Below are 22959 nucleotides of genomic sequence, written 5' to 3' on the forward strand. Positions count from 1 at the left end.
TGACATTTCCCTGGGTGTTCCAGGTACCTGCCATCTAGGGTACCCGAGTTCAAGGTACCTTTGTTGTTGTACGCATGACTCTCCTGAAAGTTAAAGATTTCTCTAAAAACTAAAAACCAAAAAAACACAGGTGTATGTGCACACACATATGCACACAAATCACCAGAATTTATAGGCTGTCTCTGTGCATGAGTAACACAAAGAAGCCCCAGAAGTTGTAAATGGGGTTCCCTGCTGAGACAGAAACTAGAAAGAACAAGCACCTAATAAATAAAAAAAGCCACTAGTGGGAACTCATCTTCACGGAAAAGCATAAATGCTTTTGAAGACACACGAGAATACCCAAGGTTAATGAAGGTGCTCTAAAAAACATGATTTAAACCAAAGATCACCTTGGGGGGAAAAAAAAGTATATAAACTGGGTAGTCTGCTAGACCCTGGAAAAGTGACTTCAGGAAGCAAAGCAGGAGCCTGGCAGAAACACCACTCAAGCATGTTATGGGAAAAGCACTCCAATCATGGGGGAATGCCAGATCAGTATTACTCCTTGCACACCACTAAGGCTCTTAGCTCCATGTCCATCTCACAAGACAATGCCTAATGACTAATTTGGCTTCCCCCACAAATCTGATAATGAAAGATAGTCTAGTGAATAAAATTGGTTTTCATAAAGCTACTTTCTTTTATTTTTCATGATAAATTATGAAACTGGACATTTGAATTCCACATTAATTGTCATGAGTCTATTCCAGGGAGTCTGTCCTGTGTACGCGGATAAACTTGAGGCCCTAATCTGCAAAACTGGGATGACTGCCTTTGGAGGTCCTAGGTCTGGCAGCCCCCTTAAATCTAACCTGGACATTTCAGAGCCTACAAACAATCATCATGGGGAAGGAGGATACTGGTACAAAGAACCATTGTGTTGGAAGATTCCAGAATGGCAAGGCCACAAAACCCATAGTCCCCCATGTTCATCCCAATACTAAGAGAATTTGCTTCTCCCTCCCCAACCTCCCTCAATCCCAAATCTATTTGCTTCCTTTGTCCTTTTTCATCTCTATCAACATGACCCTGTTCAGGGCACTAGTTTCAATCACCTGGATGACATACAGCTGCCCCCTGACTGCCACCCCCCCCACCCTTAATTCTCCACCTACACACCAACCATGGTTCCTGCTTGCTCCAGCACATTCAATGAGCCCCCACCCATTATATCCATTATATCTGCATAATGGTATTCATGCTGCTCATGAGGTTCCAAGCTCAAGAATCAGCCTGTGGAAAGCTGGCAGGGCACCTGACCTCTGAGCTTGATCAGCTCCAAGGGCTGGTATAAGAAGTAAACCAGTTATTATACAACAGACACTAAGCAATGGTATCACCTTGGCCAGCTGAGTCTTTGCTTGTGTGTGCAGCTTTGTCTGTACCACTTACCACCAATGCCCACCCCTTGGTTCTTGCTTTAGTTTACGCAATGACTTGGGGTCACCCCAGTGCACTGTGTTCCCTCATGCCACCAACTTAACATGCATGCTGAGCCTGGGCCTGGACTCCCTTTCCTCCCACTATGCCCAGCTAATTCTAGCACTTAAGCTTCAAGTCTCAAATTAGGTATCACTTTTTCCAAGATGCCTTCCCTGAACACTGCCTAACTCACCCCAAAACTGGAATGGTGTTTCTCTTTCCCTTTCCCACACATTTTGGGAGCACCTATACTAGTCCTTAGGACTTACTCTGTAATTGTCAATTTTCCTGTCAACACCATTAATGGGGATCAAAACAAACTCCCTAGGGAGAAAAGGGGAGAAGCAAATAGAGGTTCTGGCTTCAAAAGCCATACAGCTTTGCTACAGGGGTGCTTGTTCTCCCTTAGCCCTCGTTAGAGGCTCACAAACTTCTAAGTGCAAAGCCCAGAGGTGGCTCAGCCCCTCCCTCTCACTTTACCCACTGATTTGGGATAAAAAGATCCAGATTCAGGCAAAGAAGCACTAACATTTTCACTTTCCAGTGTATTTCTTAGCCTTTTTGAGACTCAAATGAATAACCCTGTCTGCGGGTTTATAAAGCTTTGCAGTGATAGTTTGTAATCCACAGAACACCAATTATTAGATGATTATTGTTGGTGCCAGATCTCGTCCTATAGCAAGAAGAAGTGGACAGGAAAGGATGTCAGGCTGCAAGGGGTGGGTGACCCTACTGGACTGGGGCCATTGCCAGCAAACCTGTTTTCCTAATTCTGCCACCTCATGTCCTACACACAGAACAGAGGTCTTCCTAAGGCTCTGTGTTCAGCCTTGGCCATTTCCCCTGAGTTTTCCAGAGACAAGGCTCTGGCATATCCTCACAAGTGGGAAGTGGAAACATCTTGGGGCTTTTAAGTATGACACATGGGAGTACTCAAAGGTTCCTACAACTAGATTACCCGTACTACACTCAGGCAGGCCTGCTGAGTCAGAATAAGCATTTTAATGACCCAAACTGATCAGTGTGTATCATCTCACACCCATCAGGGGCTGTTGCCAGTACAGCGGGTCCTCTTCATCCCAACACACAGCTCCCAGCCCCTTCCCTGAGCCCCTCCCTGGTTGAAGCAGAAACTTAGAACACAGGTCAAGCCTGCCACCTACAGTTAAAGGGTCCAGGTACATTAGCTCCTGTGTTCACCTGCCCTTAGTTCAAGCCAACCCTATCCTTAGACTAAAAAGTCAAATTTCCTTCCTTCTCCCCTGGATTTAGAAATGGAAAATTTAGGAAATTGACTTAAATTGCTCTTTAGGCCAGTGTGTGTTTCTTCAAATTAAAAGCTGAATATGGAATCAGAATAAAATGCATTCAACAATGTGCAGCAAATGATCATGGAGTACCTGGGCTGCACACCCCTGAGATAAGTGCAATAATTCCAGGGGTGCCAAATATTCAGTTCTCACACGTGTGCAAACAAACTATAAGTCCAATTTATGAATTTCTTTCCACATTGAAGATCAATTTTTCTCTCATGGTGAAATTAATTTACTTTTCATTGCCTCTGCAATTAAACCAGCATTACTGCTATGAGAGCAGGCTCCAATCCTGTATCATGACCCTCATAGGCAGAAACACATACAGTGTCCACCCCTCACCTCAGGAAGAATGCATTGCCCATGAAGTTAAATGCTAGGTTGCCCTTCGTTAACAAAAATGTGTAGCTCTTGGTAAATTCCACCATGGAGAACGCAAACCATGGGTGAAACACACACCAAGAGATATGTCCCAAGCTGGGGAATTGAAGAACATACAGGCAGAGTTTACACAGCGTAATTCTCATGAGAAACAATCATGATTACTAAATAGTAACCAAAGCAGTGCAGCAGGGCTCTTCAGATTGCTTAAACATGGGGCACCTGGGTGGCTCAGTCGGTTGAGTGTCCAACTTTGCTCAGGTCATGATCTCACAGCTCATGAGTTTGAGCCCCGCATCAGGCTCTGTGCTGACAGCTCGGAGCCTGGAGCCTGCTTCGGATTCTGCGTCTCCCTCTCTCTCTGCCCTTAACCCACTCACATTCTGTCTCCATCTCTCTCAAAAATAAATAAACATTTAAAAAAATTGCTTAAACATCAAAGTTAAGGTTAAAAAAATTGATGCAGCAGTGGAATTAAGGTAAAAATATTTTCTCTTGCTAAAAGAGTACCCTTAGTTCTCAACATATATCACCACCATCGCACATGTAGTCAATTTAAAATGAAAACCAAGTTTACAAATCACTTCTGGATACTTAAAAATAAACTCTAGGTTGCTTTTCTTTTTGGCAGCACCAGCCTTAAGCTCTGTGGCTTTGCAATATTTCAGAAACTTCAGGTACATTACAGTCTTCTGAGAAAGGCCCAATACTTCAGAATTCCTGGAGTGGCTGTGGAGAAAGAATATTACTGGCAACAAATATTAAAGCAACATTTTAAGACCTATAAGAATACATTTAGATGTTCATAAATGTACACACATATTTAAGGATTCCAGTTGATATCCTAAATATTATTTCTGTGAACATATTTACATTTCTTTTTGGTTTAAGAAAAAAAAATGTACCTTATAGACAAATTATTTCAGCTGTAGATGGAAAAGTCCATGGCCACGCTTCCCTTTCCCAGTGTATATCAGGGGCCTATGTGGGTGTGTAGAGTTTTCTCTGGTCCCCAAAGAGCTCACCTGTGACATACCTTCTATATGCACAGGAAAACTGCTCTTCTTATTCAGGGACTCTTTTGTTGGTGGAATTTGGAGAAACTGGGTTGCAACATCTTTTCTGGGAGAGGCCAAGCATACTTTTTCATTCTTGTGGCTTTGTGTGTTTAAACAATTTGAGGTGGTATAAAAGACTGAACCACGAGATTGCTCGCAGCATTCCAAGATTCCTGCTGCCCCATGCTGCAAACTGCAGACGTCCTCCAGGCCTGCTGGCCTCGGCCTGAATGTGAAATTTTACCCACTAGAAAGCATCATTGGAGCTCCAGTCAAAAATTTTAAATAGCCCATTGATACTGATGCTTTTGTACTTTGGCTTCAAAAGCAATCATGACCAAACATTTTCAAAGATGAGTTGATTACAGTAACGAAAACACCTTTTCAAAAAACATTTAATGAGGTAGCTGAGGTCGAATATCAAATCCACAGCATACACAAAAGTGCTTAATAAGTGCTCAGGCATTTTAAAATGTATTTTTAAATGCAAACTTGCTACAGTGCCTAATAAATGCTCTTCCCAATTCCTGAAGATGCATGCAAATGTTGCAAAGAGGCCCTTGCAGAGTGGTAACAGCAAGAGAACAAGAGGTTGAGAGCAAGTGAAGCTGGACAGGAGTAGAAAGGAAGGGCACTCTGGGCATACAGCCTGGGTTGAAGTGGTTGGTCTCCCCATGGAACTTAAATATAGTCAGTGCCACCAAGAACAAACACTAAGTAGAACTCAGGGATATGATGGGCTGAGAAGGGGGTCTTGACTTGAGGTGGTAGGAGCCACAGCCTGGGACACTTTCACTGAAAGATTGAGGCAATGCTCAGAGCACCCCTTCTCTGTCTTCCAGGGCCCCTGGAACAACACTCAGGAGGGAGTCTGGACTCCTGCTGCTCTCACCATGACCACCCTGGATTCTGTTTGCTCACAGCCACAGGCTGCTTCCGGCTGAGAAGCTTTTAAAATGTTAACTTCAAATGACTTCCATGTGGAGTCTTGGAAAAAGGAAGGGTGGTGATACCAAGGCTGTCAGCATGGATTTTGTTACTGTTGCTGCAATATGAACATTCACACTCATGGGCACACATGCACACTTGCCTGCACACAGGTGCACACATGAGTTGGTACGGGGCAATCAAGCAGACTCCCCAAGCTCAGGCAGGGCAGAAGTTGGCTGAGTGAAGGGGCCTGGGGTGGGTTCATGGAGAAGAAGCCTGGATCCACCTTCGCCACCCTCCCTCTCCTGTCCTCCATGGGGGCAGTCAGTATTCCAGGGCACCCAGCAGAAATGCACTGAAGACAAGGGATGGAAAGGCAGGCACCAGATCACTCTGTTATTAGGTCTCTGTCGTATAGTTGCTGTAGGCCAGAGGAGGCAAGGTCTGAAAGCTGCTCCACCGCCTCATACCAGGCTGGGACTCCACACGCCCTTGCTCTTTATATTTACCCAGAATGTTTTTGGCTTCTTCTGCATCCCGCAAAGGGCTCTCTCCATATTCTTCCTTCAGCCACTGTCGGTACTGGAGAAGTTAAAAAAACCAAAATGTCACACACACACCTGCATTCACATAGATTTTACCTATTACTTAACGGTACAGATTTTGCTACATATAAACAAGGAATAAATAGGCATTGGGTAATCATGGGTCTGTGGTTGGCCAGCCAGTGTCAAGCAAGAGAAATAACTGCTTCTTCCAGATTGTGGCCTGAGGACATGAAAGCAAGCCAAACCAAGAAAATGGTACTTGACCCAAAGGGAGATAAACAGAAGCTAATATGGGGTCTGATGGTAAAAGATATGTTCTAAGCTGATGACTTTAATGGGGATGCAGGTGGGGCATTCTTGGACTAGATGTCTTTTGTGGGCCTTTCTAACTCTAACCTCCATGATGTACAGAAAGACTGTGGCATCTTCCCAGGGGCTGCTGTTTACATCACCAAAGTCTCCTGAACATGGTTACCTGGTGGACTTCATGCTTCTCAAACTCCTGGAGCTGTCTCTGGAAGCCCAGGTTGGGGTTGGCACAGGACCTCCCTGCACGCACAGTGTGCAGGGCATCCTCCCAGCCAAAGTCGGTGACAGTCATGATGTATGCGATCACCAGAGTCACGCTCCTGGAGACGCCAGCCAGGCTGTAGGGCCAAAAGAACCCACATGGGCAAAGGGTTTCAGTCCAGAAGTCTATCTTATTATTCACTGAGAGCAGGAGAGTCTGTGGATCTCGTTTGAGAAAGTCGTCCTGCCTTGGATTATGAGTGGACACCAAGCCAGTATGAAATTATTCAGAAACATATAAGCTTCTACTTTATTATACGCTTCTACTTTATTATACACTAGAATCTCAGGCATTCGGTATCTGTGTTAGCCTCATTTTTTTGTAGATTTCCTACTGGCTATGGCTTTGGACACTTCAGTTTTATGATTTTCTATGTTCCCTAGCCCCTCTTCCTTCACATATTCCCCATTTCCCAGGACAGAAAAAAAAAACTAACCAAAGCACATCAAAGGAACTTGAAGGTCTTGGATCTATGCAATAAATCTATTCATAAACTGCAGCAGTTTAGAAGACTTCATTTTTTTTAAGTCTGGTTTTCTTAGATAAATGAAAACTCAATCTATAACTGAAAAACCCATTAAATACAGAAGCTCTTAGGAAATATTTATTCTTCTTGACACAACTAAGCACAGTACAAGAGAGGACACATTCCATGTGCTCTGGGATGTATGGGTCAAGAACGGTTAATTATATCAGGCAGGCTGAGTAAGGGACCAATTTTAAATGCATATGCAAATTAAGGTGGTCACAGAAGGCTGTGCTGCATCAGATTTAGAGTGTTCTAGCAACGGTTTAATATGGGGAAGTTTAGAAAATTTCTCATTTTTAGAAAAGCCTATCTTCAGATTTATACAACCATATGAAATACAAATTCCTAGAATATCATATCTATACATATTCAAATGATGATGATGATGATGATGATAATAATAATAATAAAACAATGACTCTCAAGTAGTGGCTCTTTCTTAGGGTTTTATTTCAGAAATACTGAGAGCTTTTAAAAAAATACATCCTCTTGGGGTACAAACCTAGAGATTCTAATTCACCAGGAGCCATAGAAGCACAGGCACAAGATTTCAGAACTCCCCTTATATGGTCCCAGCTGCACTCCTCAAAGTGCTTTTAATCAAATGTAGATTACCATTACAAAACCCACAATGTGTTACATGTCCTACTCTTTTTAAAAGTAAAAAAAGTAAATCACACTATTTCAAGAACTGCATAAAACTGCAGAATGCTATTTTTTTCTAAAGCAATCAAATGATCTACTATCCCTGCTCTCCTATTATGGGTTACAGGTCCTTTGAACAGTTTAGTTTTCATTGATGGCTCTCCTGGATATCAAGCAATGGATCTCCTTGGTCAAGACAAGTTTATCACCAATCTCAGCAGCAACGCAGCCCAGGAGACATCACTTCACATTTCCAAAGAGCTTTCACTACAACAGCAACTTCTTTGGGGAAACTCAAAGGACTGTTAAGCTTTTTAAAAATATCTATATTTTACAATATAATATTGTCTCTTTTTTAAAAAACTGTGTATAGTTGACATACAACGTTACATTAATTCCAGGTGATTCTACAAGTTTTACATTATGCCGTGCTCACCACAAGTGTAGTTCCCATCTGTCACCATTCAATGCTAATACCATTGACTGTATTCCCTACGCTGTACCTTTTATACCCATGACTTATTCATTCCAAAACTGGAACCTTGTATCTCCTACTCCCCTTCACCCATTTTGCCCATCCTCCTACCTCCTCCCCTCCAGCAACCATCAGTTTGTTCTCTGTATTTACAGGTCTGGTTCTGCCTTTTGCTTGTTTTTTGTTTGTTTGTTCATTCATGTGTTTTGTTTTTTAGATTCCACATATAAGTAAAATCTTATGGTATTTGCTTCCTCTGACATATTTCACTTAGCATAATACCTTCTAGATCTATCCATGTTGCTGTAAATAGCAAGATCTTATCTTTTTCTGTGGCTGAAGAGTATTTAATATGGAGCCTCATTCAATATAAAGAGGGAAATGCTCAGCCTGCACTTTAATGAACAGCAGAGTTCCAGCTCTAGGATGTTGGCTACTGGTTCCTTTGACATATTAGTTATGTGATTAGTATGAATACTAGTGGTAACAAGCATTTCATAATATATATAATTGTCAAATCACTACATTGTACACCTGAAACTAATGTCAACTATATTTAAATTAAAAATAAAAAAATAAAATATGAGAGCCAACACTCACTGAGAGCTTACCATGTGCCAGGTACAGTGCTAAGAACTTTATGTACATTGTCCTTGGATTATGTGCGTTTTAACAGCTTTCTCTGTAGTGTGTACGTACTCGTGTATGTATATACATATCCACACAAAGTATAGCTGAATGCGGTAGAGAGCTATATATAAACTATTTATTTCTAAGAATCTATTCAGATCTTTTCAAAGTACTAAGCTAAACATACATAAAAGCCCCAATCTGCATATGTAGAAGAAATGGTTATTTTGGTGTTACACTAATACAATGCTAAACACCCACATATGTGATCAAAACTCTCCAGAAAGAAATGGTGTTTTGGAAGGTCATTGAAGTTTCAGGGATGAGCCCACAAAATCTGTACCCTCCACAGGAGGCTGTTTTGAGGGAATGATAGACATAGGCTAGAAAAGAGTTTTCTGTTGTCCAGTAACCTTGACAGTCACTACAGAAATCCTACTGTGAAAATGAAAATAAAAAAAAAACATAGGGTTCTCTGTCATCAAAAACTAATGATGACTAACAAATGGCAGGGGTCAGATGGGGTGTATGTTCAAGATTCAGATGGTAGACGAACTATTAAGAGCTGAAATAATTAATCACACACAGAAAAACACTTGACAGAAATCAGGTTGAGAAGAAATGCTAAGCTATTATTAATTAGGTAGAGGCATACATACCAGTGTACAAGACAACCCTCACCCCTGAGTCGGCACTCGTGAATGAATTTAATACTTTCTTTGAAATGTCTTGTCCTGTAGGGGGAGAAAAAAAGAGAGAAGTGACATCTCTCTACTTTACTCAACATATGATGAAAAGAAAAAATCCATCTGAGGTTTCTTGAAAAGGTCTCAGAGTCCCACAGCTTCAAAACCGTGGTCACATTGTCTGGGTCTGGAGCTGCCTCAGCTTTAGAACCTTTCATACACAATGCTGAGGCTTGGGAAGGGCTGCCCATCTTCTGGGATTTTCAGAATTTCTCTGCAAGGAATCCCTGAAACACACAGTTGCCACTCACCAGTGTGTGTGTGTGTGTGTGTGTGTGTGTGTGTGTGTGTGTGTGTCGGGGGTTGGGGGGGGAGGCTTCTGCCTATCCCATTGGTCATTGGTGCCCCTGAACACTCAGGACCATAGCAGTGACACCACACTGATGATCTGCACACCAGTTGTGCACATTCACAGATGTTCAGGTGAAGAAGGTGTCCTTATCATTCAGGCTTCCCAGTTTTAAAAGGTAGTTTACGGGGCGCCTGGGTGGCTCAGTCAGTTAAGCGGCCAACTTCGGCCTCAGGTCATGATCTTGCGGTCCGTGAGTTCAAGCCCCGTGTCGGGCTCTGTGCTGACAGCTCAGAGCCTGGAGCCTATTTCAGATTCTGTGTCTCCCTCTCTCTGACCCTCCCCCATTCATGCTCTGTCTCTCTCTGTCTCAAAAATAAATAAACATTAAAAAATAAATAAATAAAAGGTAGTTTACTTCTGGGACACCTGGGTGGCTCAGTCAGTTAAGTGTCTCATAGTTTGTGAGTTCAAGCCCCAAGTCGGGCTCTGTGCTGACAGCTCAAAGCCTGGAGCCTGCTTTGGATTCTATCTCCCTCTCTCTCTGCCCCTCCCTCACTCATGCTCTGTATCTCTGTCTCAAAAATAAAAATGAACATTAAAAAAAAGTAGTTTACTTCTGATGATTTGAAAAAGTTAATCATATTCTCCCATATTGGTCTCCCTTGACTTTGGTAGGTCCTGTCAGCATGTCACCAGAGAGCTGTGGGAAAATGGTAAGTGCAGTTTCAATCCCTGCTCAGTGGCTTACTGGCTGTGTGACCTTGGGAGAGTCACTTAGTTTCCCTCAACCTCACTTAAAAAGTGGAAATAATGTCTTACAGGGTGGAATGAGGTAATATATGCCAATATGCTTTGCAAACCATAAAGTCCTATATAATGATGAAACCATGATCCTTATTTCTTCTGATCCTTAGCTTTTTAAAAACCCTTTCTCCTACATATGTGTGGCAGCACCAACCACTTAGAGCACATTCTGGACTGCCTAGTGGGTTAACTATAAATATTCCAAGGGAACCTACAGAGCACATGCTTTTTGAGGTCTTCTACATCTGAATGACTTGTAAAGCAGTAAAACACCTGAAGTTGCCCATGGAATAAATTCATCTTCTTTTAAACACCAACTGAGTGCTGACTATTTACCAGGAACTGTGCTGCAGGAGATTCAGAGAAGAATGAGATGTAGTTTCTAACCACATAAGCTAGGTCCATTGTTCTATGAAGGATGACAAGACAAATGAATGTAAAAAGATTGGGAAATTCAGGTGTGGCATAACAAACTCATCCAGGTATCAAATGCAGAAGAAACTTAGCAACCTAAGTGTAGCTGCCCAGCTAGATTAAGACAGAGAAGCAATACAGGAAACTCAATGCGCATGCATACTTGTACATATTCCATAACCCACCATAAGGCATGATGTCACTAAACATGGAAGGTCCTAGGCGTCTAACCCAAGGGCTCCATATTCTTACCTAAAATTTCTAATTACCAGAATACTGAAAGACATGCTTTTGCTAACATTCCCAGGCACAAATGCTCCCAGACATAAACTTATAAAATGACTCAAGACATTGCAACTCTAATTGCAAACACTGCTTGGTATAAAGCAGGCAAGAAAAGATTCCTGCTGTAATTCCTGAAATTTGAAGTGTCAACACTGAAACAGACCTCAGACAGGACCGTAAAGCAGAAGCCCATGGAAGCCAGGCAGTGTAGCAGAGCACACAGAAGGATGAAGGGATGCGGGCACTGTGATGTGACTGGCAGAATCCTGGCCCAAGGGCAAGGCACTGTAGGCAAGAGTGAAGGCTCGGTGTTGTTAGAGCTTCCCATCTCTCAAGCAAAAACAGTCTGCAGTGAAGTTTTCTGATTTTGAAGTATTAAAACTGTGGCAGACATCTTGAATCACTCTGATTTTGTTTGGGGCACTAGTTTGTCAGAATAGTCCATCCTACCTCTGACTCCAGCCATGGAGAACTAAAGAAAAGGTTGTGGGGTGAGGTGGGGACTTCTGGAAAAGTTTTCCCTTCCTGATGAAAGGGAAGCTATCTATCTCTGCCTCAGATTTCTGTTAGGAAACTAGAAGTGAGTGTCATGCTTAAAGCTACATCAGCTGCTCTGTAACCACTGGTGATAAGCCCCTGGGGTGGAAAGGCAGCAAGGATACAAAGAGGGACCTCAGGGGATGCCCTGTCCTGGGAGCAACCATCACCAGGTTTCTTGGTCAAGGCTTGAACTAAATTTCTTTATAACTTAAAACATTATCAGTCAGACACTCTGCTACTTACAGCCAAATACAATCTACCCAGTATCAGCAACCAATTCAATAGTTTTAACAACACTGAGCCAACTCATCTGGCCTAGAAGCGGCTACAGGCTGCCCTTCTGCCATCTGCTTCATGGTTTGCGCAGTGCAGCCTGTCCTCCTCTGTAGGTCACTGCATGTGGCAGACACGCCAGAGGGTGGGGTGGGTCTGACTATAGATCCCAGGACCAGGACAGGCTGCCCAGAACCCAAGGCTCACCCCTGACTGCAGCCTGGCAGCTGAGGGGTGTGGCTAGAGGGCACACATATTTGTCCACTAAGTAGCCATGCTGGGATATCCAAGAGTTCTGAGAGTCCTCTCCATGCCTGCAGCCCATGCTCATGCCTATTTAATGGGTCTCTTTCTAATCGTGCAGAGCTGCATCTGAGATAAGAGAGGCAGAGAAGAATACAGTAACCAGAAAAGGAAAAATAAATCTAGAAATGAATGACAGTTGCCAGTTTAGTGAAGAAGTCACAGACTGCCCCAGAACACACTGCAAAGCCCGAGTGCCATGAAAGTTAACTATGCCACTCTAAGTGGGTAGGACTTAGTGTTTTACGGGAACACGGTCAGTGCTATGGAGCTCATCAAGAACTTGAAAAATTCAAGTGACAACAAATGAATCCCTTTACTGAAACCTGAAAGTGGGAACAACTGCTTATATCTGGATTTTATACCTGCATGTCCCAAACCACATGCATGATGAAACCTGGGTCTTAAATATTGTCGGGTGTATCTGGGTTCTAAAGTCAGTTTTGCCTCTTCTCAGAATAAGAGTGTGGGGTGGAGTGGGGTCAGCAGGGTAACATGCAGACCTGTCAGAGAACAGAGAGAGCATATGAAAGAGCTGTGAGGGCAAGGAAGTCATGAGGAGGTGCTCCTACTCTGCTCCCTGCCAGCCCTTTTCTCTTAGTTCTAACTGTATCAATCTTAAGCCTAAGACAAACCCACAAACAGCACCTGTCCACCACTGAGTTGGGGCAAGAGCTGAGGAACCCCACAGCAGGCATCTGTGAGAGAGAGGGTGGCTCACAGCCCAACCTGAGAGTGTAATGATGCTAGTGAAGGGATGGCTTAAAGCCCCACCACAAAACTTGACTCATAAACACAATTAGGCAGGAGGCCACGCCAAGCAGACATTCCTAGAAATGCCTTTTCCAAGTAAAGCCAGGAGGCATGCGCATTCACTACTGCTTTGGTGTGTTGCAGGAGTGGGGGTTATTTCCAGGGAAGCTGATGACATAAGCTCTAGCACTGGTCATTAAACTCCCTCCTCCACAGCGGGAAATACCCGCGACTCTGGCCCTTGTTGCCCAATTCTCTGATGTGAAGCAGAAGCACATATCTCAAACACCATTCCAACACAGACTGTTTCAATGAACACAGGTTCCCTATTCCTGCTCTTCATTTTGTACCTTCACTTGCATACCCACACATGGAGTAAGGTCTGTTGGAGGAAAGCCAGTGAGGCTCACTGACCTACATGTGTGTCACAAAGTCACGTAACAGTGGTTGCTGCTGCCAATAATCTGAAGAGAACACCTTGGGTAGGGCAGAGGGGCAGGCCTTTGGTAGGCCCTCAGGGAGACATGTCCTCCATGAGCACTCAGCAAACAGCCCTGCAGCAGCCACTGTTGCCCTTCCTCCACTTCCTCAGTCTGTGCTGGCTGTCCTTCTTGAACAGCTTCCTCTCTCTTTCTGTCCAGAGGCCAAAAGCCAGGATCAGCCAGGTTTTCCTGACCTTCAGAGAGTACACAAAAAGACTGGTGGATGGGATCTAGCAAAACTACACCACATGATGATCATCTTTTGAGGCTGAACAATGTGTGCTCACTCCAACACTGCAAGATTTTAAGGCTGTGATCCCCATTGTGGGATCTGAGGCAGCTCTGTCCTGCTGAAGACTCTGCTTATATGAGCAGGAGCTCAGGGAGCTGGGCTCACTCCAAAGCCAGCAGTATCAGACTAGGCTGTATTGACAGCAAAGCCATGCGACTGAGGACACTTTTCCTTCCCACATATGTGTACACACAGACACGTGTACACGTCTGTGCATGTATGTTGTATATGAAAGCAAAAGAGGAAAAAAAAACCAGGAAAGGTAAGCACTCTTAGATTTTTTTTCCTGGAAAAGGAATACTTAAAAAGATAAAGCAAAAAGTAAATGGGTGGAATGTTCTATCTGAGTGAGCCTGTGCTCTGGAAGGTGAGCTCAGATAGGAGAGCTGTTTCCTCCTGGGGCAGAAACCATGTAGGCTCCCTCAGCTGGAACACTCTCACCCCACCCAGAAGCAAGCAGGAACATTCTCCACCAGTACAGACACTGGCAGAGCTGCTCTATCAGTGCACAGAATTTAACACATACAACTAACTCATATTTACATCAATGATTCCCCAACTTTTATATTTCCTGCACTTAAACATTTTTTTAATTGGGGGGGGATTTTTATCATGCTTTTCATTTTGCTACATAAGGTCATTTTAAAAACAAAACAAAAACCTCTCTACCATCTACTATAACATTATTTCACAAAGAATAATTGAACACTAGAAAAACTAGGAGAAGAAAGTTTAAGACTAAAATACAGTTAAGTTCAATAAGTGAAGTCTTATAGAAAAAACTCAATATCCATTTTCTGTGTATTTCTCATTCCTATGGGCTGCAAAGTCCTCAGGAGTCATGTGTGATCATGTGTGTGTGTGTGTGTGCACATGTATGCTCAAGTATGTATGCATCTGTCTGGAAACAGAACCACAGCACTCCAAGGGCCCACCTAGCTTTGATTTTGCAAAACTTCTTTTTAATAATTACAACACAGAAAAACTGTAAGAGGACGAAAGAGTTGGATGTACAGAAGACATCAGCTAAATTAAAGAAAACATACACAAAAAGGGAGGTAGAATAAGGCAAGGAAGTTTTACTGGTACTTTAAATATAAGCTTTCTGTATTGCTAATTACCTCTTCTCCCCACAAAAACCTCAAGAAATTTAGAGACCTGCTCGATACTCAAACCACTGAATGTCACAAAAGTTCTACTGCAATGATGCAATGCCACCAACTCCACAGCACAGACCAAACTCTCCTGTACTTGACATTAGAAGATTTTTAAAAAGTATTCCCTTAACAATATCTAAATAAAAAATACCAATTTAATAAATATTAAAATAAGAATGAATAAATTATCTACCATATATCCAATAATTCACTCTCGAAATACATTAATACTCCTTACTTGGATAGCAAATATAATCTTATTTCTGGAATTGCTTACAGTTCATAAAAAATACTTTCACTTATCTAACCTAATACTACAAGAATTGTGTGAGATAGGTATTTTACAGATGAGAAGTGAGATTAAAGTGACTTGCATAAGAAAGTACACAGAGAAAGCAAAAGCAAGTATTTCTAAAAGCCTCAATTCACCACCCACCCCACATCAGCCACTCAGAGATCATGTAGTGTATGCATGTGATATAAGCTCTAGGATGCCTCTAATTGTGACAAATCATGCAAAACACCCCAGCCTGGGTCTGTGGGGGTATTACAACTATGAGAACTTGAACTTTCACATTTCCTGACTTTGAAAGGCAAGGTGGTTAGGGAACTGAGGTAAAATTTTAATGTGTTAATGTTATCTTAACCAGGTTTCTGCATTTTAAGTTCCTGGAGATCATGGGGGAGTTTGTGAGGATTAAAGCCAAGACAGAAAATTGACCTTTCTGGGCAGCTTACAACCACTGAATGCCAAGTGAAAGCAGTTAGTTTCAAAAGGTCACAAACCTCTTACTAAGCATAATTAGCAAGAAGAATTCCTGTTGGTATAGGGGTTTGTGGGGTAATATTTAGGATATAAAACTTTAAATTACATCTAAAGTTAAACAATTTTAAAAATCTGTAGGTTTAAAACAATAAGCGATACAGTTTTCTAGAATTTATTTTGTCATTAAATTTAAGACTTTTCAGGCATCAGTAATTAAAAGTGGCTAGACTAAAGAACTACTAGTTATAATTGTCTGAGTTAGCCAGAGCATATTTTCCAAGTGATGGACTTGATTTCTCTTGCTTTTGTTAACCAGAGTATTTATCTCCTATCTGCATTGGTTGAGGGTACAAAAAGTGAAGGTTCACCGTCAGCTATATGTTCCTAATATTTGGTGACCACAGGCTACCTGAAGTGAACAGGCCATATAAAAAGTCAAGTATTCCATTTGCCAATGGTTAATAATCTAATTATATCATGAAAGCATGCTTGCTGTTAAAAGGTATGTTATGCTCCCAAAGAAACATTTGTAACACGGAAAGAGAAACTCAAGCTATTTCATAGGCTGTCTCTTAACATACACAGTACACTCAAATTACAAACTTAACTCCACAATTTCCATGTAACTTCAGTAGAGCAAGAAATATTTATAAACTCATGGACATTGATGTGCCCAAAGTCTTACTTATGCATAAGATTTGCGATTACTAATGGATTACAAATAAAAGTTTTCCCAAAGAATCACATAAATGCCTATGAACATAACTTTTAACAGGCGAGTGCCAGCTTTTCTGCCTTTCGATGAGTTACGGCCTTAACTTTCTTTTCCAATTGAAACAGAGGTTGTACAGCTGTAGGACTTCCCTCAACATAGCAGCAATGGCACGTCCTCTTGAAGTCATTCTGTCATTAGCCCCAAACATGGATGCTATGGTAACTACCTATTGAAACCTGGTGTCCCACCCTACACTTTCACCAAGATGTAAGGAAAGAGTTAAGAAGGCAAATCACACAGCTTAACAAGACCTCTGCACATATTTGGGACAGGAGAGAACAAATTCAAATCTTACAGGTTAGTCCTCTGGACCCAAGGTGACTGTGTTTGGGCTGGTTTTGCCAGAAGACCTGAACTGACCCATGAGACCCTGGAACTTGGAGAAGCTTCTGCTACATTTTCTGTCACTCTGGTCTTTCCATGTAAGCATATCTTCCAAATCTCCCACTAAAGTGGGTCTCCTGAGCACCAAAACTTGTTATTTCAACTATCTTCTTTTATAACTCTCAAGATATATGAATACACTTTTAAGAGAGTAAAAGTGTATTCTTATTCTCAAAAGTGCTTAGAGTTCATAGAGAACACTTTCATACGTGATCTGATCTCCAAAAATCCTCAAGGCAGGTATTTTTTACATGAGGGAACTGAAGTTCAGATGGGTTTAAATGACTTGCCCAAGGTAGATACAACTAGTTTTAAATTTAAGATATCTAACATCAAGGTCTACTGCTTACTTGTCTATATAGTGCAGGACTGCTCAATGCTCAATCTTCATTTGGTAAGTCAGTTATTGTCCTGGACATCAAGCACAATGCTTGGCTCCTAGCAAAGCTGAAATGTCCTGAGGGCAATCAAGTACAGGTGGCCACCTTACCTCACAACAAATGCCCAGGATGTGTTATAATCTGATTCCTCCAAAGAGTCATATTGCCAATCAGGTATTGACAAGTTCAGCAGTATATTAGAATCTCAGTTTGAGATAAGAACAAAGCAACCATTTTAAAAATAGCCACCAAAACATGGGCAGAAGATTGCTGTGGTCTCCAGAGAAAGGCAGTGGCTCACTTCCTTCCGTATACACCATGCCCTTCCAACCACTTCTGTTTCTTGACACGACTAGTAACCAAGGAAGTTCTCTGGTGCTTCTTCTCCTCCTAGACCCAAGCTACTACTGTTTTCCTAGTGATCCTAGTAAAATCTTTCCTCTGTCATCCTCAGCCTTAAAGACTGACTTTTTCTGTGAAATATGGAGAGTTAGTGTAAAAAAAAAAGGCCTTATGCAAGAACATATTTGTCCCTGCTTCAAATCTACCCTTGCCCTTATCTCATCTAATCCTATGCCACCTATCCCCTGTCCTATACCACCCCCCACCCTTCCCTACATCAATCCATCTGACTCTAGCCCCATTTTTTTTTCAAACAGGTAGATCTCACAAAATTATTGTGTAACCTGGGATTTCACTGCTCTCTAGCAATCAAAAATCAAGATTTGCGAATGTTCCAGTATTTGATAGCTTTCAGAAAAGATGAACAATTGGGATACTAAACATAAGATTATATGGTCTGTAACTCCAATATGCAGGATTTGTAGGCAATAGAGCTTAAGAATCACGAAGGATGAATCCCAACAAGCCTGTGGGCTCCCAAATTCACAAACATCACCATAGCTTGTAACTTCCCAGATAAGATGCAGTAACCTATAATTCTAGCATGGTTGCGTTTGACCTGCAATGTAAGCACAAGGCCAGCCTTGGAAGCAGGGGCTGGTATCTACTGGAGGCAATGAGTGGTTAAGTACTTTATTTCTGCCCCAGTGTCTTAGCCTGCAAGGTTCAAATCCATGCTTCAGTAAAATTTTACTCCATATCATGGTCTTCTTTAAGTTTATTTATTTATTTTGAGAGTGAGAAAGAGAGAGAGAAAGAGACAGAGAGAGAGGGAGGGAGGGAGAGAGGGAGGGAGGGAGATGGGGCATAGAGAGAGAGAGGGAGCATGAGAATCCCAAGCAGGCTCTGCTTGGGACTCAGTCTCACAAACCATGAGACAATGACCTGAGCCAAAACCAAGAGTCAGATGCTTAACTGACTGAGCCACCCAGGTGCCCCTCTTTTTTACTCTTTTTAATTTGACTCCTAGAAAATTTAACATTACCTACACAGCTTACATTTGTGGTCCACATTCTATTTCTATTGGACAGTGCTGCTTTTAGACAAAACCCAATAGCTTCCTTAAGGGTTTACTTCTAGAGAAGAGATGAACATGCTCAAGGTTTGGTTTAAGGCATCCTTTTTAAAAATTAGGCTCTTATAGACATCCCATCAGTCAGTGTTGTGTAGTTGAAGGACTGGCAAACAAGAAGCATGCCTCCAGCTGCAGCTCTGCCTAACTTGGCAGCACAGACCTCCTATGGGCCTTGTTACCTCCCCTGCAGAGCAGCAGCTACGCATGGCATGAAGCATCCCATTGGCTCCAACGATTTCACAGTCCTTTACTTTACTGTCCTTTATTTGTTTTTAATATCTCCAAAAAATATAGGAAAAAACCAACTTACAGGTTTTGAGATGGCGAATCCGCTGCTGGAATGCACAGGTATTTAACTCCCTGTAGAATGATATAAAAAAATTAAGTAAAAAGACGATACTTAGTGGAGAAAAATATTTAAAGGAACTATTTACTCAGGTCAAAAAATAAAAAGTAAAAAGGAGAAGTTTTTCACTCATCTTTTGTTGCCAAGGAACCAGGGAAAAACTCTTTAATTAAGGTTCCTGGTTATTTTCCGCGACCATACATACAAATATTTATGCTCTAGTTTGCAAACAGCTTGTAGGTTTAGACAGGGTTTATCAAAAAAGTGAAATAATTGAGGGCTTCCCAGTAAGTGTCAACAAGTTTCAAAACTATGATTTCAAATACTTGTTTACATATTTAGCATTTTTAAAATCTATTTCATTTAAGATCTTGAGTAGCCAAAAAAGAAGCACTGTTAGTAAAAACTTTAACATGCTAAGTAAAAATTGTAATGTTATGTTACAGAGTTTTCTATATCATATTTTAGTAATCAGAGAGTTACAATTTCACTGATGCATTAGTAGGAACTTTACACATGCAAAATATTTTGATATATTTTGCTTGCTTTTCAAAAGAGTAAAAGTTTATGTACCAAACTAATACATTTTTTAAAAAGAATGGCCCCTGGGGTGCTTGGGTGGCTCAGTTGTAAATGTCCAACTTTGGCTCAGGTCATGATCTTGCAGTCTGTGAGTTTGAGCCCCACGTTGGGCTCTGTGCTGACAGCTCAGAGTCTGGAGACTGCTTTGGATTCTGTGTCCCCACCTCTCTCTGCCCCTCCCCCACTCATGCTCTATCTGGCTCTCTCAAAAATGAATAAATGTTAAAAAAAAAATAAAAAAAAAGAAAAGAATGGCCCAATTTGAAAAAAAAAACCAAAAACTTCACATAGGTCTCCATAAAAATCCATTAAAAATGTCTGTGTAACCCAAAAAATAATCCAGTGAAGAAATGGGCAGAAAACATGAATAGACACTTCTCTAAAGAAGACATCCAGATGGCCAACAGGCACATGAAAAGATGCTCAACATTGCTCCTCATCAGGGAAATACAAATCAAAACCACACTCAGATATCACCTCACGCCAGTCAGAGTGGTCAAAATGAACAAATCGGGAGACTATAGATGCTGGAGAGATTGTGGAGAAACAGGAATCCTCTTGCACTGTTGATGGGAATGCAAACTGGTGCAGCCACTCTGGAAAACAGTGTGGAGGTTCCTCAAAAAATTAAAAGTGGACCTACCCTATGACCCAGCAGTAGCACTGCTAGGAATTTACCCAAGGGATACAGGAGTACTGATGCATAGGGGCACTTTTACCCCAATGTTTATAGCAGCACTCTCAACAATAGCCAAATTATGGAAAAAGCCTAAATGTCCATCAACTGATGAATGGATAAAGAAATTGTGGTTTATATACACAATGGAGTACTACATGGCAATGAGAAAGAATGAAATATGGCCCTTTGTAGCACATGGATGGAACTAGAGAGTGTGATGCTAAGTGAAATAAGCCATACAGAGAAAGACAGATACCATATGTTTTCACTTGTGTGTGGATCCTGAGAAACTTAACAGAAACCCATGGGGGAAGGGAAGGAAAAAAAAAAAAAAGAGGTTAGAGTGGGAGAGAGAGCCAAAGCATAAAAGACTCCTAAAAACTGAGGAGGTGATGGGTGGTGGGAGGGAGGGGAGGGTAGGTCTGGGAGTCTGAGGGTTGATGGGTGGTGGAGGGAGGGGAGGGTAGGTGATGGGCATTGAAGAGGGCATCTTTTGGGATGAGCACTGGGTGTTGTATGGAAACTAATTTGACAATAAATTTCATATATTAAAAAAAAATAAAAAATAATGAGGAAGAGGGAAAGTCTATCTTTAGTGACTTAAGTAAAATAAAGATCTGAAATGGATTATATGAGTAAAAAAAATGTCTGTGTAAATTCATGCTACAAAAACTCAAGCTAAATTTGTTTTATTAAAAACCTAGTTGTTTCTTCTTCAGGGGGATTTAAAGTATAGTTCCAAAGGTCTTCAATGTCAAGTAGAAGTACAAAATCTAGAAATCTCAGCAACTTCTTCAAAAGAATGTGGTTCTGTGAGGACTTAAATGAATGATTTTTAAACCCTTCCTCCTTTGATAGCCTAATCTGATGGGATCTTGCCATGTCAAGGATAATAAATAGGAGAAGAAACACATCAAACACTAGAAAAATAACCAACCTAAGAGAGTAAATGAAGGAGAAATATGTAGAATCATGATATAGACTACCAAAAGTCCCTCAGCAAATAAAGCCATAAAGGAACTTGTCTTCTAGAGTTGCATTTTTTTTGCAGTTGATCATAAAATTTTACTGTTAATTCATATTATGAGGCATTTCTGTGTTGTATTTGCTAATGTAATCTTATAAGGAACATCTAAATTTGCAGCCACCCCAAACCCTTCCAGACTTCCACATTTCAATACTTCCCAACATTGTGAATCCCACTATTCCAATACAGAATCCACATAAATTATGTTTCTCAATCTCCTTTGCTATTAGGGTGCAGACTCAGGATTTAGTTGCATCACCTGACACACCTACTTGAAGTGGATTTGGAAACAAGACATGGGAAGAATTAGATGGGTAAAGAGCACCTGCTTGGCAGGTGCAGGTGGCAGCAGAGGCAGGTGGTACTGGGGGTGGGTGGGGAGACGTGGCAGCAGATCTTACTGGGCCAGTTGTGTGATGTGGTCTGAGTGTTGTTCCTTTAACTTCAGCTGAAAGCCTGTTTCTCCAGCTCTTCTGAGAAGACCATAAGCTCTCAACAACTTCTTAATAAACCCCTTCCTGCTTAAACTGGCTCAGAGTAGAATCAGCTGTCTGTAACTAAGACCTGAGCCCTAAAATTCCCCTCCCTGTCTCCCACTATTATGAGAAGTCAGAAAAACCCTTTTTTCCTGTTTAATTCATATACACATCCATGTTTTTCCAGCTTTGAGTCAATCATTACATCTTCCAGCAAAGACTCTTAAAGAGGATGAGTTTTACCACTGTTAATACATATGAGAACACTTCAGCATGAGACCAAACACAATTAAACATGTCAAGGGTAAGGCTTAAGGATCAGCGCTAGAGGATGGTGAAGCAGCAGTTTCTCCCTCATTTAACTTTTGCTTTGTTATCCCTAATTGCCTCCTTTTGTCTCTATCCTCATTTTTCCCTGGACTCTGGGCACTGTGCTCTGCTGGAAATATTAAGGCAGTTGTTTGAAGTTCTAAAGCACTTCCAAACCCAAAGAGGTATTAAAGAAGTAATTTAAAAGGAAAAAATGGAAAAGGAAATGATACTGTAAAAATAAGTGATTTCACTCCTTCCCTCCATCAAGGTCAAAAAGCTTATTAGTATAGATACACATGCTGGTCATTTCATACACCCGTCATTGAAATGACTCATTTACTCTTTTCTTTTACTCTTAAGTGAGAGTTGGCCATGGATCGGGCCCAGAAGCTTATGAAATTCTTTCCTCCCACACACTTCCTCCAACCTCTTTCAGACCAATACTTCCAGAGGGATGTGAAGGATTTTCAGGTTTCCATGCTCCCTTCCACTGTGACTGTCATAGCCTGAGTACCTTCAATCAATCAAGGATGCTGAGGTGGATTCCTTCTAACATAAGATATAAAAATGCCTGTCACACATGCTGACAGCCACTTAATTCTAACAGAATCTAAAATCAGCCCAGCCCATATGATGGGAGGAAAGAAAAAAAAAATAAAGAGATGGACAGAAGAGGAGGCTAAATAGGTCTTAGCTTATTAAGAGCATTTACTATAAATGCCAACATCAGTGTGACTGGAAAGTACTTCACTTCCTTTAGGTGTTCCGTGAGTGGGGTCACATTCCCCTTTTTGGTGCCTAATGCAAAAAAGAAAAGGATACTGGCCCTATAAAGCAGGAGAAAACTGCACGAAGATGGCAAAGGATATC

The 22959-nt window shown here is 41.5% G+C and overlaps 1 protein-coding gene across 10 annotated transcripts in view; it reads right to left on the reverse strand.

Moving 5' to 3' along the window:
* Positions 1 to 658: 658 nt before the first annotated feature.
* DUSP22 (dual specificity phosphatase 22) overlaps positions 659 to 22959 on the reverse strand; it is a 66494-nt gene continuing 44193 nt past the window's right edge. For 5 of the 10 annotated variants that reach the window (XM_058733217.1, XM_058733224.1, XM_058733220.1 and 2 more), the window contains 4 exons: positions 18978 to 19027; positions 9204 to 9278; positions 6170 to 6341; positions 4596 to 5728 (listed from right to left, as the gene is read on the reverse strand). In XM_058733217.1, the coding sequence (XP_058589200.1) occupies positions 5546 to 5728; positions 6170 to 6341; positions 9204 to 9278; positions 18978 to 19027 (480 nt within the window). In that variant the 3' untranslated portion in view covers positions 4596 to 5545. Of the gene's footprint in view, positions 3888 to 4595; positions 5729 to 6169; positions 6342 to 9203; positions 9279 to 18977; positions 19028 to 22959 lie in introns of those variants that run through there. The other 5 variants (XM_058733223.1, XM_058733221.1, XM_058733222.1 and 2 more) reach the window with 2 other exon arrangements.

The sequence above is a fragment of the Neofelis nebulosa genome, chromosome 6 (genome assembly GCF_028018385.1).
Source record: "Neofelis nebulosa isolate mNeoNeb1 chromosome 6, mNeoNeb1.pri, whole genome shotgun sequence".
Taxonomy (NCBI): domain Eukaryota; kingdom Metazoa; phylum Chordata; class Mammalia; order Carnivora; family Felidae; genus Neofelis; species Neofelis nebulosa.